The sequence below is a fragment of the Tauraco erythrolophus genome, chromosome 14, assembly GCF_009769465.1.
Source record: "Tauraco erythrolophus isolate bTauEry1 chromosome 14, bTauEry1.pri, whole genome shotgun sequence".
NCBI classification, from domain to species: Eukaryota; Metazoa; Chordata; class Aves; order Musophagiformes; family Musophagidae; genus Tauraco; species Tauraco erythrolophus.
Genome location: NC_141478.1, coordinates 271,711 through 285,011, shown reverse-complemented (window position 1 = coordinate 285,011; position 13,301 = coordinate 271,711). Strand labels below are relative to the sequence as shown.

Genomic DNA, 13,301 nt, shown 5'->3' with positions numbered 1-13,301 from the left:
CTGGGTCCTGCGGGGCCGGTACAGCTCAGTTCCGGAACTGCGGCACCGGGGAAGGGATGCGGATGTCCTGCCCCTTCTCCAGGCGCCGCTCGCAGTCGATCAGGTAGTTCACACCGTCTATCACCAGCTGCACCAACTCCACCTGCACCGGGAGGACACGCGTCCTGGCTCGGGGGCTGCCAGCAAGGCACCTGGCCGGCCCCACTGCGTGAAGGGCAGACGCTGCCACCCCCAGTCCCCACGTGCTGGCCCCAGCACACGGCCCTGCAGCTGTCTGGGTGCCGCAGACCTGTCATGCACACATGCTCTAGAACCTCCCTTCTGAAAGAAGTTCTGTCCAGCACCCACCTCTGACTTCCCCAGCCGGTCCAGGTTGGAGATGTCGAAGACGCTGCCAGTAGCCGCAGTGTCCACACCACCTGTCCCACGCTTCTGTAGCCGGAGGTTCTCCAGGATCTTAGGGAAGCGGTTATCCTGGTGCCCAGAGAAGGAGTCATTGCTCAGAGGGACCATCAGCATGGGGGTCGGGGCTCTGCAGCTGACTGCTCCCTGGGGCAGCCCTCCCAGCACCCATGTCCCCACACAGAGCCCTGCCCTGAGCAGACCCAGGTTCACACGTGGGTCCCCGGACCCTCCAGCTGCAGATGCAGGTGGGGGCTGGACCGTACACTTTCTGAGGGAACCTGAGAGGGTCCCGTGCAGTCCCGTGTGGCTGAGCTCCCTGCAGCTGGGGCTCCCTGCAGCCCTGGCCTGGCTCCCCACAAAACCAGCGATGGTGATACCTTGCTGAGCAGTGGCAGCTTGATGTGGACGCCCGCTCGCAGCCCAGTGCCCAGGTTGGAGGGGCAGGTCAGGATGTAACCCAGCCGCTCATTCCACATGAACTCCCAGCCTCGCTCCTGGATTAGCCGCTCCACCTGGGTTAGAGGCACCAGCAGCCGTTCAGCTCCCGGCTGCGGGGTGCCCAGCCCTTGGCACGACACGCCTGCCCGGCGGGTGCTGCCCAGCCCCAGCCGAGGGTGGGGGGCCGGCCTGCAGCAGCCCTGTGTGCCCCCGTCTGCCTGTCCGCGGGGCTGGCACAGCAGGGCTGGTGGTGCTCACCTCCTTCAGGCCCCGACAGAACCGCTCGAAGACGCGCTTCATGTTGCCACCCTTCTCCATGGAGATGATGCGCGTGTGGTCCTCCTCATTGATCCAGATCAGGAAGGTCTTCTCATTGTTGTGCCTAGGGACAGGGCTGCGTTCGGCTGTGCTGGTGGCCAGCAGAGCCCCTGTGCCCACTCAGCCACCCCTGGCCGTGCTCCTTCTGCCCCTGCGACCACGGTGCCAGTGCTGCCTCGCGGTCCCAGTGCGCTGCCAGTGCCCGTGGCTGGGAGCGCGTTGCCAGAGCACAGCCTAGTAGCAAGGCAGCCAGCCAGGAGATGCTCCTGGAGATGGGCCAGTGCTCATCCACATGTGCCACTGCGAGTGATGGGTGCTGGCTCCGGTGCCGGGGTGCAGGCGAGCACTGCTGGGGAGGAGCACTGTGGTGCCCGCATGGTGGCAGCCCTGCCTGGATTGGGGACAGGAGCACGGCTCTGCACTGCGCAGGCAGCGGGACGGGGCTGTGCGGCACGGGGTGCACGTTGGGATGCCGGGTTAGGGGGTGGCTGGAGCTGGGGACTGTGTGTACTGTGGAGGTGTTTTCCATGAGGCTGCTATAAAGGCGCTGTGCCAGCGAGGGCAGTGTGGGCGATTGCACCTGCTGGCTGCCACTCCACGGGAGCATGGGATGCTGCGTTGCATGGCTGTGCAGAGATGCTAGGAGGGAGCAATAAATGCAATAAAATGCAATTGGGGGCAGGCAGAGTACACAGAGCCAGGAGGAGCGCTGGGGATCGCCTGGGGAGCAGGAGGCAAGTACAGGGTTTTGGCAGCCTAGAATGCACGGTGCTGCAGGATGGTGGCAGCGGGCAAGATCGACAGCAGGGGCTGGCTCCAAAGTCCCTCTTCTTAGGAGAATGTCGTGGCTTGTGTCTGGCTGCTGACTGCAGCTCCCAGGTCAGGTGTGTGCAGGCAGAGCCCAGCTCTATGTGGCCACAAAGCCTGGGGTGAGAGTGGCCCCAGGGCACTGGTGCTGCATGCGGTGGGGTCTGCAGCGTGGTGAGCATGGGGAACGTGGGTGGCAGTGCTGGGGCAGCTGGGCAGAGCAGACGTGACCCTGCCTTTCTGCCCTGCCTGCTGCGCGATGCTGGGGCAGATCCTCACCAGATCCCTCGGGCGTCGGGCCAGTCCCGGGCCATTCCTGCTGCCGTCAGGAGTGGGGACACCGGCTTGTCAAAGAGGAAGTGGTCCTGCAGGGAGGCAGAGTGAGTGGGCTCACTAGGGCTGCGTAGCTGGTGCCAGGGCACCCTGTCTCAGTGGTTCCAGCCTGCCATGCAGGTGATGCACCGTGGCTGTCTGGGCAGGGCAGGCTTGCCTGCTGTCCCTGCCTTCCTGGCCAGGGAGGCAGAAGGCTGCTGGTGCACAGCCCACCCTGTACCAGGGGTTGGTGGGGCACCAGCCATGTGCCACAAGCCCGCCTTCCCCTGGGCACAGGCAGGGACATGGGGCAAGAGCCGGAGGGGGCTGTGAGCTGCTGGGGCTGTGCTCAGCGAGCTCCACCGTCCCCCGGCTCCGGAGGGCTGAGCAGCACTGTGAGCACCCTCTGCACTGCGGGGCAGCCTCGCTGGGGAAGGGGGTCCTGGTCCCATGGTACAGTGGGGCTGGGAAAGGAGGACAGAGCCTCCCAGAGAGGCAATGCTGGGGAAGGAGTCCTGCTCCGTGGGCATGTGGGGTGGGTGGCTGGCTGGGAGCTGCACCGACTCACGTCAATGAGCTGCTGTTGCTCCTTCTCTGTCATCTCGCTGAGGCGGTAGTACCGGCCCGCCAGGTCTCCGGTGAGGCCGTTCAGCGCCTCCACGGCCACCTTCTCCACCTCTCGCCGCTCGGCACGGGTGCAGGCTGGCGGCAGGCTCAGCCCGCGGATGCTGCGCCCGGTCCGGACCCGGGATGAGAGCACATAGCGCTCATCGAAGTGGCCAGACTTTATCTGGAACAGAGAGGGGCCGCAGGGTGCTTACAGGGTGGCCTGGTACTGGCAGGGGCCCCGTCCCCCAGGGCCCAGGGAGGGACCCTGTGCACGGCACCGGTGCCCAGCGCCCGCACCTTGCTGGCGTCCAGGTCTGTGACGTGCTTCATGGTGCGGGGGTTGTACCCGTTGTGCCGCTCCTGAATCACGGGGTCGAACAGATCAGCAAACACCTGGAAGGAAGCGGGATGATGTGCAGCACTGCAGACCCAGCACCCCACAAAGCCTCTGCCATGAACTCAGCGCAGTCCCGCTGCCAGCATGGGGGACGTGGCACCAGGGGAGGGTGGCTGGGGGCCACGGTGTGTCCTGCAATGCGATGGCAACCCGCAGGGCCGATGTTGCACGGGTGAGTGGGGCTCAGGGGCGAGGAGGAGGAGGTTACAGGGCTCTAGGGACAGCTGCTCCAAGGGAGCCCTGCATCCCACAGGGACATGCTGGGACTGGCCAAGGGCTGGGCAGGAGGAGGTGGGCAGTCACATCCCAGGCTGCTGGATGTACCGCAGGTCCTGGGACTCCTGGTGCTGTAGGCACTGGAGAGCCTGGAACATGGCAGGGCTCTGGCCACCACTCACCTCGTAGGTTTCTTCATCGCCAGCTACCATGCCCACAGTCTTGATGAAGGGGTGGCCAGGGTTGTCAACACCTGTCTGGATGCACTGGTCCAGGGTCCAGCCATTCGGGGTGGCTTTGTCACAGAGCCTAGCATAGATGGCTGGCGTCAGGTTGCTGGCCATGCAGTTGTTGTGTTTCCGCAGGTCGGGGTACTCAGCGCTGCGGGAGGAGAGACTGATGAGTCTTTTGGAGACAGGGGACCCCAGTGCTCGTGCCCTTGCCCCACTGAGACCTGCAGGGTAGGTCTGGGCAGGGGAGCTCCAGGGAGGGAGGTCAAGCTGCTCTGCTTGTCCACCGCAGCAAAGGGCAGCGGGCAGCGGGACGGCAGACACTGGCACAGCTCAGCGAGGACAGAGAGCAGCCTGAGCTGGGGGCTGACATTGCCACAAGGACGAGAGTCCATGAGCAAATCTAGACCGGTGGTTAAGGTGCGGCTCCTTATCAGCCACGTACCAGGGCCCTGGGGTTGGGAGAGCTCGCTGGGCGAGCAGCGGCAGCCACGTCAGCACCGGGGCACGGGCAGCTGCCAGGAGCCTCTGCACTGAGCTGTCGGGGCAGCCAGGCTGGAGGGGGAGGTCTCCCTCCTCTTCTCCTCCCTGGGGCTGCCCCGACGCCAGCCCAGGCAGAGGGTGGCTGCTCCCGCTGCCCCTTCTGCCCAGCGCGGGGGTCTGCCTGTGCAGCGAGTGGGGGAGGCAGGGCATGCAGCCTGCGGGAGCCCTGGCCCATGTGGCCCTTGAGTCCCAGCCGGGCACCCTGTCCCTCCTTCCCCTGATGCCACAGGGCAGGAGATCGGTTGACCCTGATCTGCAGCCGGCAGGAACCGCATGGCTCTGGCACAGGTTATTGTATTAGGGGGATGCTTTCCTCTAATCAGCTTAGCGGGAGGCCGTCTCCTGACCTCATTCCCACTTTAGCCAGGCTTTGTGCTTGTTCTGCGATCACGGGGGGATTGGCAGAGCAGGACCCCGACAGTGCTCTCCTTGGCCAAATCCCTCCTCTGGGAGGTGGTGCCTCTGCGTGCATCGGCGAGACAGGACTGGCCCTTGTCAGCCCAGCGACCTGGCTGGTGGCTGGAGGGGTCCTACTGCCCCGGGGATGCCTGTCTCCTCTCCCAGGAGGGGCACTCCCTTATGCAGGGGGGTCCATGTGGGACACAAGGAGCTGGGACTAGTGCAGGTCCGGGTTGGTGAGCACAGCCGGCCGCCATCCCCAGCAGCAAGTCCTGGCGTCCTCCCAGCGCTCAGGTCCTGCTCGCGGGCTGAGCGTCTGTGCAGGGTGCGGGTCTGGCTGCCAGCGCCCGGCCCTCGTGCTGCAATGCAGAGTGCTGTCGCTGCTGCTGCCTCCTCCCCTGCGTCTGCCGGCCAAGGAATGTGCGTTGGCCCTTTGCCTATGGCTTGGCTACTGCTTGTGGCTTCCTGCGCTTTGCAGAAGGAGGGGGAGGTAGCGCTTGCATTGTCTGCGCTGCACAGGGAAGCACTGGCAGCTCCAGCCCGGACCAGCGCAAGGAGGCGTTTGCTCCAGGCAGGAGCTCGTCCCAGGCCGTGCAGGCGGAGGGCTGCTCCCCAGCCCACACACATTTCTGTGCCCCGTTCAGATGCTCCAGCTCAGAGGCTGACGCGTTGCACATGGGACGCAGCCGGCCCCAGCCCCCCTCACTGCTCCTGCGCCTGCCATCAGCTGGCGAATGACCCGTGCCTGCCCAGGGAGAGACACTGGGAAACAGCGTTTGCTGATCAGAACGGGAGACTTGGACAAGTTCCTCCCTGGCCTCCAGCATGGCTAGTGCTGCCTGGCATGCCAGGACCTCAGCCTGCCGTGCTTTCCACCCTCTGGCAGCGGACTGTGTCCAGAGAGCTGGCAAAGACTGCTGAGGGAAACAAGCTACTTCCAGTAAGCAGAAGACTGCTGTAGGTTTAATCGTGCTGCCTGCTGGGGTCAGTCCGTACCTTCACTGAGGTATCCAGAGAGTCCAAACCACTGAGAGACCCTGGCCTCTGCCCACAGGGTTTATGCAGTGCTGAGTTAGCTCCTGGTCCGAAGGCGCCCTCCCCCAGAACAGCCCTGGATCACAGCCAGCAAATCCGGGGAGTCTTTCTAGAGCACCCCAGCTAAGCTGGATGGTGCCAGGATCAGCGGGGCAATGCAGGGATGAAGGTGCTGAATGCTCACAGCTGTGCTCACATGCCCTGCAGAGCCCAAGCAGTGCCACAGCCTGGGCTGCTGCCCGGGGCTGGTGCAGGACGGCTCGGGCAGCGGGCACTGCGCTCCCACCACGCTCTCCTGGGTGTCTGGGTATCCTTTGCCACAAGCATGAAGGCAACACTGCAGTCAGCCTTACAGGGGCTGCCTTGGCCCCTTGAGTTTTGTCCCCAAAGCTGTTTTTTTTAATTATGACCCTTTCGGCGCCATCTTTTGTTCCTGGCGCCACGTGGCCGAGTGATAGGCTGGGCTCCTTCCCTGGCTGCCGGCTGCAAAGGCTGGAAGCGTCTTCAGCGGAAGGTGGATGTCTGCCAGGAGCGCGACTCAGCGTGGGCGCTACACTACCACCCGCACCGTCCCGTGTGGCAGCTCAGCGCTGCCGTCCCGCCTGCGACCTCGGGCTGAGCTGCCCATGGCAGCTGCCCGCTTTGCCCTTGTGCAGGGAGGTGCTTTGCCCAAGAGACCCGCTAAGCGCTCAGCAGGTATTATTAGTCTGTCCGCTGGCGGGGCTGCCTCTCCTGGAGCGGCAGCTCCTTGCATCTCCCCCCAGCTCCTCACCACTAATCCAGCAGCCTCCAGTGCCCTTCCTGGCATCACTAGCTCTGTGGGTGCCCACGCTGACCATGGCCCCCGTGGCATGCAGCCTCTGGAGCGGCACGGGGCGCGTGGGGCGAGTGGCACAGACCCCACGCGGTGGCGGCGGGCGGGAGGAGCCGGGTGCCAGTGGGCTGCTGCAGGCAGTGGAGTATGTGGCTTGTTTACACAGGGAGGAGGGGGCTCAGGCGTTGTGTGGAGCCGCCTTGGCAGGGAGCCCCAGCGTGACCACCCAACCGTGGCGCCATGCCCTGTGTGGGACCCCGCCTGGCAGCAGCACACCCCTGTCCATCATGTCTCCTCTGGGAGGGGTGCCTGTGCCCCCCCAGCATGGCCATTTGCACTGCAGCACCTCTGATGAGCGGCCGTGGAGATCCCTCGAGGCTGCTGCCAATGTCTCTCGTTATTTAACTTAAAGACCAGAGGAGCAAAATCCCCAGGTGGTTTGACTCACCGCCGCAGCGCGGGATGCTGCGGCTCAGCCCCGGGGCTCTGTCCAGGCTCTTTTCAAGCGTCAGCACCGTCACAAAACCGTTTCCGGCCAAACAGACTCTCCCGGGAAGCTCATTTTTCAGAGCTTCTCAGCCGCCTCCCCTACCTTGATCTCATCCCCTCCTCCAGACCCACCCCAGCCCCCTCCTTCCCACAGATGGTGCCTGGCCGTTTCCCTGGCCCCATCCTTGTTTTCAGCATGAACGTTCTGACCTGCTGCCTTTCCCCAGCCACGGATCCTGCCATAGCAATGCCTTTGCCGCACGGCTAGTGTGGCTCCGGCCTCTTGCCACAGCAAGGACACGGCTGGTGTTTCATGTGCGCCAGGGGACAACTGTGTGCCCAGGTTTGGTGGGGACAGGCCAGCTCTCCCCAGGCCCTGGTGCCCTTGCCTGCAGGAGCAGGACACTGGCGGAGTGCCTGCCTTTCTTGTGCCAGACAGCAGGTCTCACGGGTCCCACTGTTTTCCCCTCACCATCCTCACTCGGTGAAGACCTGATGTCTGTGGCCCAGCAGTAGTTCAGAAAACTTGAAAACACAACCCTCTTGGGAGGTGAATAAACAATAACATCCGGCCTTCATCATTCCTTGAACTAACTCCACCTCTGTCCCCTTGTTTCTGTGGCCCGACACAGCATGTCTGAGCCCCCCATGCCAGCGCCAGCACACAGCTTTCTGCACGAGCAGGGCACTCAGCCTGCAATGCAGCGCAGTGCCGCTGTCACTGCGCGGTGTTTGGCGCAGGGATCCCGGCAGCCACTGTGTTCAGAGCAGTAACGTGCTGCCTCCTTCCCCGCTGTGCTCCTTCACCTTGCGCGGTCTCTGCCAGCATCAGGATTGGGAGGAAAACCCACTCCTCGCTTTCCTGACCTGCCTCTGAGCTGTGCCAGGCCGAGCAGCTGGTGCCAGTGCATGGCACAAGGACTGGCTGGTGGCCACCGTGTCCCCTCTCGGCCCCGTCCTTACCCTGCCGGGTCTTTGTGAGGCACAGGCAGCTCCTGCCACTAGCCCTCATCTCGTGCCTGGGCCCTCCATGCTCCACAGGGCCAGGCAGTGTGGGCACTAGGCAGGACCTGCCTCCACCTCTCCCAGCCTCATGACCTCGGCTTCCTTATGGCTACTGCGAGCAGTGGTGAGCGGAGCAGCGGTAACGCCGCCATCCGCAGCAGCAAAGCGCCTGGCCCTCCTGGGGCCCGGCTGGGGTCCCCAGGTCAGCCTTTGGCAAAGAGCAGCTTGAAGGAGGAGTGACATGAGACCTTCTGTGCTGGAGCTTGAACCTTAGCACTACTCTGCAGCTGTGACGCTTATGTGGCTTAAGGGATCAGGCACCGGTTGTGTAAATAGGGCCAGTGGCTCTCGCAGAGCCAGTATTACCCCAAAAGCACCCTAAGCCAGGACACTGCTTGTGCATGTGCCCGCCTGGCCCGGCTCGGCCCCGTGCCCACCTCCCAGGAACCCTGATTGCACATCTCATCCAAATTTGCCTGCAGGCTGGGAGCTGCCTGCTCAGCACCTGCGGGCCCCTCCAGTTCTCCCTTTAAAAAAATGCCCCCGGGATGGAAGAGTGAGGACCTGCCATGAAACCTTTGAAATAGAGAAGTCCCTGTCCCACAGGCAGGCTCGTGGGAAGGCTGGTACAGCCAGATGGGGTCGGGCCAAGAGCTACCGCCAGCCCCTGGGGGTTGCCAGGGAGCCTCTGTGTCTGCTCTGACACCGGCTCCTGCTGACAGAGCTCCTGAGTGTTTCGCCAGGAGCAGAAAATGAACCCTTTTGCTCTGTCCTGTTCCCACCAGCACATCGGCAAGTCTTCCCTGACTCCTCTGACAATTGGGCCGAGCCTGTGGTATGTCCTCATCTGCGCTGGCCGTCCTTGCCAGGCTGACCCATCTCCCTGACAGCCCCCAGCCCCGTCCTCCCCATCAGCCCAGCTGGCAAGCTGTCCCCTTCCCACTCCTTCCCGCCCCGGGAGCAGAGGCTTGTCCCGGTGCTCCGTGACCGCCCGGGGCCCCCGGCACTCGAGAGGCTTCCAGCCCGGACCGCCGCCGGAGGGACGCTGGCGCCTGGAGCCGGCCCCCGGGCACGGGGATGCGCCCAGGGAGGCCCCGCAGCCCGCACGGCCCCCGCTCAGCGGGGGTTCCGTGGCGGAGCCCCGTGGCAGCCCGGCGGGTGCGGGAGGCCCCAGCCCAGCCCTGGCGAGCCGGGCCCCGCCGCCCCTCGCGGATCCGCGCCCACCGCCCCGGCACGGCGGACGGGGTCTCCCGGCCCTCGGGGGGTCCGGGCTGGGCGCGGAGGGCACGCCGCGACGGCGCCGATGCCGTTGGGCGCGGGGATGGCGGGGCCCGCGGCGCCAGTGGCCGGCACGGGCTCGGTTCCTGCGCGTCTCTGCCACCCCCCGCCCGCGGACGAGCAGCGGCCGCCCCGCCGCCCCCACGAGCTGCCCCGGGACCGCCGCTCCGGCTGGAGCTCGGGGGCTGCCCAGAGCCCTCCCCGGTGTCGGTGCTGCGGGGATCGGCCCCCGCCCGTCACCCCCTGGCACGTGCGCCCCCGCCGCCCGCGCACCCGGTACCTGGGCGGGTAGCGCCGCCGCTGCCGGTCGCCCGCGCTGACCGTGTCCCGGGCGAGCAGAAAGCCGGCGGCGAGGGAGCCGGCGCCCACCATGGCCAGGAGGCCGGCGGAGCGGCGGGCGGAGAGGGCGCGAGCGAAGGTGCTGGCCATCGCGGAGCGGCGGTGCGGCGCAGCGAGTGCGGCGGGGCCGGAAGGCGGACGTGATGGGAATGGGAACGGGAACGGGAACGGCGGCAACGGCGGGTGCGCGGGGGCGGGGAACCGGCCGGGCACGGGGGGGGCCGCAACGGCACCGCCACCTGCTCGGCCGCCCCGCCCCGCCCCGCCCGCCGCGCGAGGGCCGCCGCCGCCTTCAGCACCGCGCGCCGGACAGCGCCGGAGGGTCGGCGGCACCCGGGCCTCGCCCCGCGCCCCGCGTCCCGGACCCCCGCCCCGCGGCCGGTGCGCGCGGGCACGGCACAGCACGACGCCGCCCGCGACGGCCGGGGTGCGGCCGGGGCAAAGTCCGCGCACCTGCAGCCGGGAGCGGCAGGGCGCGGAACCCGGGAACGGCGGAGGCGGCTCCCCGACGGCCCGGAGCCGTGCATGAGATGCGGCCCGGGACGGGTCGCCGGGCCGGTGGCCGGTTGTCGGCGGCCCGGCCTGGCGCGGGAGGCGGTCACTGGCCCTCCCGCCGCGCTCCGTGCCACTGCCCGGCGCCGGGCGCTCCCGCCGCGGCCCCCGCACACCGGGACAGGGCGGTCGGCCCGCGCACCCCCTGCCAGCGACACCTGCGGGGCCGCACCGGCAGGGCAGGGAGGGCCCGGCTTTCCGCCGCCGCAGACCGCGCGGGACGGGAGCGGCGGCAGGAGCTGCCCGAGACACGCTGTCTGGCTTCTCCGGCGCACCGGGAGCGGCCGCCCGGCCCAGTCGCGCCTCCTGCCCGAGGTCCCGCGGGGCAGGGGCGGTCCGCGCGGCGCGGTTGCCGTGGTAACGCGCGACCCGGCGGCGCTGCCGCTTACCGGCGCCGGGCCCGCGCCCCACGTGCGCCGTGCGGCGCAGCGCTCCGCACCGCCGCCAGGGGCCGCCGCGCCGCGCCCGCCTGCCGCCCGGCCGGCCCGCCCCTCTCCCCGACGATTGGCTGGCTGCGGCCGTCAGCAGGCCGTGATTGGCCGCCGGCAGCGCCGGCAGCGCAGGGTGCGCTCGGAGGCCGCAGGTGAGCGGAGGGAAATGGCGGCGTCTGGCGTGGCGCCCCCTGCTGCCGCCGGCGGGGTGCCGGGGCGTCCCCGGTTCGCGGGGCCGGGCCCGGGGCAGGAGGCGCCGGGCCCGGGAAGGGAGGCGAAGGGAGGGAGGGGGGGGGGGGGGGGGCTGGCCGCGCCGCGCTGCTGCTGGGCCCGCCTCGTCGGCGACTGTCGGAAGCGCCGGGTAGGCGGCCACGGCGGCGCCCAGGCGAGGCGCGGCCCGGCCCGGGGCCTGCCGCCCCCGCCCGGCCTGCCTGCTCCCCGCCACCCGCCCGGGTCCCTCGGGCCCGGGGCGCCCGGCCTCCCGCGGCGCGTCCTGCTCCTCGGCGCCGGGCGCGGGCGCTGCCGCTCGGCGGAGGGCGCAGCGGAGGGCTGCGGGCGCTGCCCGGGAGGGCCGGTGGGGCGGCGGGCGGCGCCGCGGCCCGGCCCTGCCACGGCTGAGCGGCCGCTGCGGGGTCTCGGGGGGAGCGGGCGGCCCGCCGGGCTGCCGCGGGTGGGACCGGCCGTGTCCGCGTCGGTGCCGCCCGGCCTAGCGCCGTCGGGGCGGCTCGGCGGGCGTTCCGCTGCTTGCGGCCGCGCCGCCCTGCCCGGGCCGGGCCGCGGTAGCTGCCCCCGGAGCAGGAGCCGCCGCCCTGCTCCCCCGGGGCCGCTGTCCCACCTGGGAGCTTTGGGGAAGCGTTGGGGTTTGTGTCTGCATCGGCCCTGGAGTGTGAGGTTTGTTCGTTAATAAACCTTTATTAACAGTTACGGTCTCATAGAAATCCTGATGCTGTGAAGTTTCACACTTAACAGTCTCATAAATCTCATTTAAAAAAATCTCATTAAAAACGATCTCCTGAGACAAGAATTGATCTTACCACTACAGCTGCTGTGTGAGCGACGCAGCGCTTGCTCAGATGTAGAAGTGAGAAGCCAAGAGGTTTTTACTAAATTTGCAAGCGGCATTGTCTGGCAGCAGGAGTTCCTGGTCCGGAAACATGAAACGTTTCCACCATTGCTGTTCCATCTACATTTGGAGATATTAATAGATTTGGAGTAGCCGAAGGTGCTGCTCGAACAGGCAGAACTGTACGTTTAGAAGCTCGACTTCAGTTTCCTGGTTGTGAACACATTGAACTTGGATGTTAATAGCACGTGGAGAGCTTTCTTTGATACACCGAGTCCGAAGAGCTTTTAATAATTAACTCTGGAATAGGTGTTCTTTTTCTTCTGAAGCCATTAAGTGTCTATGATAAGAGTACCACTTTCACCTTTTGTATGTAAGTGTGTAATTAACCTAAATACGAATAGCCCTTGTGACAATGGGAGTAACTCTTTGGGCAAAGGTACTTCACTGATCAAGGCCTAAACTTTCAGGGTTGGGGTTTTTTTGTTTGTTTGGGTTGGTTGGTTGTTTTTAGTGCCCACAGCAGTTTCAGGTAGTTCAGCAAGACATTGCCAGCATTGGTATTTTAAAATGCCAGCTATGTGTATTCCTAAAGGTTACAATCCTGCAGGTATCTGACCTGTCTTAAACCAGGCTGTGGGTCTCTAGGGTAAATCCTTGCAGCCTGTCTGCACGCAGTGGTACCCTGCACTTCTCGGACCTCCCACGCAGTGCTCTCTGGGGTGCACAGGCCTGCTCTCCGCTCCTGGAGCTGCCTCTTCTACTGCCTGTGGCGGCCTCCATCAGCGAAGCGATCAGCCTTGTTTGGTTGCTGCAGGCCTTGTGCTTCAGCCCTCTGTTGTCAGGATTGCACCTTCAAATCGTGCATCTGCACCTCTAACAGGCTTTGTTTAAGAACCAAAATGAAACAAAAAAACAACGCTGAAAACCACTCTTTTAGTGGTTAATGCTACACTGAGTACAAAGTTAATACAAGACCTGATCATACTTTCTTCTCTCTTAAACTTCTGGTACCTCAGAGGTGAGGCACCAAGTATAAGCCTCTTTACTCTGTGAACATCCTTATCTGAACGGCACCAGAATGATCTGCTGAGGAACCGGATAACAGCTTTCTGTCTGCTGTCACTAACACAGGCTAGTCTGGGGAGCTGAACGAGTCCCAGGACACATAGGGGCAAGGTCTCTGAGTGTCAGCAGCTTCTGATCGCCGTTAGGTGATTACGGTAACCTTTGGTATAATTGTGTAGCAGGTCATAGCTGCCGTTCTTGGAAGAGAGTGCAAGAGTGTCTTTAGCTGTCGCGGCTGGTGTGTACTTCCTCCTGTATCTGTGATGGGACTAGCAATCCTAAATATTCCATACTCAAAGCCAGAACCATCTTTACCTTTTTTGTGTGTGCGCCAGAGCCGTGTTAGTGCTTTTGTCTCTCTTGGACGATACAACCAGCAGTGTTAACAATTTTCTTGCTGTGATTGTGAAAGGTGAGACCTGTAGCACTCTTGGCAAGTGGGGACTGGTGTGAATGTATGACCTCTAGGAGCAGTTAGCTCAGGAAGTGATGAGAATAATGCAGAACCATCAGCGTCACGTAGCGTTAGCACCTCTCAGCTCTAGGCTGGAAG

The 13,301-nt window shown here is 65.1% G+C and overlaps 1 protein-coding gene across 1 annotated transcript; it reads right to left on the bottom strand.

Moving 5' to 3' along the window:
- Positions 1–25: 25 nt before the first annotated feature.
- Positions 26–9,724, bottom strand: CKMT1A (creatine kinase, mitochondrial 1A). The gene is made up of 9 exons (XM_086620128.1): positions 9,576–9,724; positions 3,685–3,883; positions 3,187–3,282; positions 2,849–3,070; positions 2,248–2,333; positions 1,102–1,225; positions 783–917; positions 349–474; positions 26–142 (listed from the first exon to the last, which is right to left on the bottom strand). The coding sequence occupies exons 1-9, from the start codon at positions 9,722–9,724 to the stop codon at positions 26–28; spliced, it is 1,254 nt and encodes a 417-aa protein (XP_086476254.1).
- Between the last annotated feature and the right edge of the window lie 3,577 nt (positions 9,725–13,301).

Excerpts from the sequence above, each read along its gene's own strand:
- CKMT1A (XM_086620128.1), bottom strand. The coding sequence starts at position 9,724 with ATGGCCAGCACCTTCGCTCGCGCCCTCTCCGCCCGCCGCTCCGCCGGC. Across the intron at positions 3,884-9,575 it reads CGGCGGCGCTACCCGCCCAG|CGCTGAGTACCCCGACCTGC; the intron begins GTACCGGGTGCG and ends CTCCTCCCGCAG. Across the intron at positions 3,071-3,186 it reads CAGACCTGGACGCCAGCAAG|ATAAAGTCTGGCCACTTCGA; the intron begins GTGCGGGCGCTG and ends TCTCTGTTCCAG.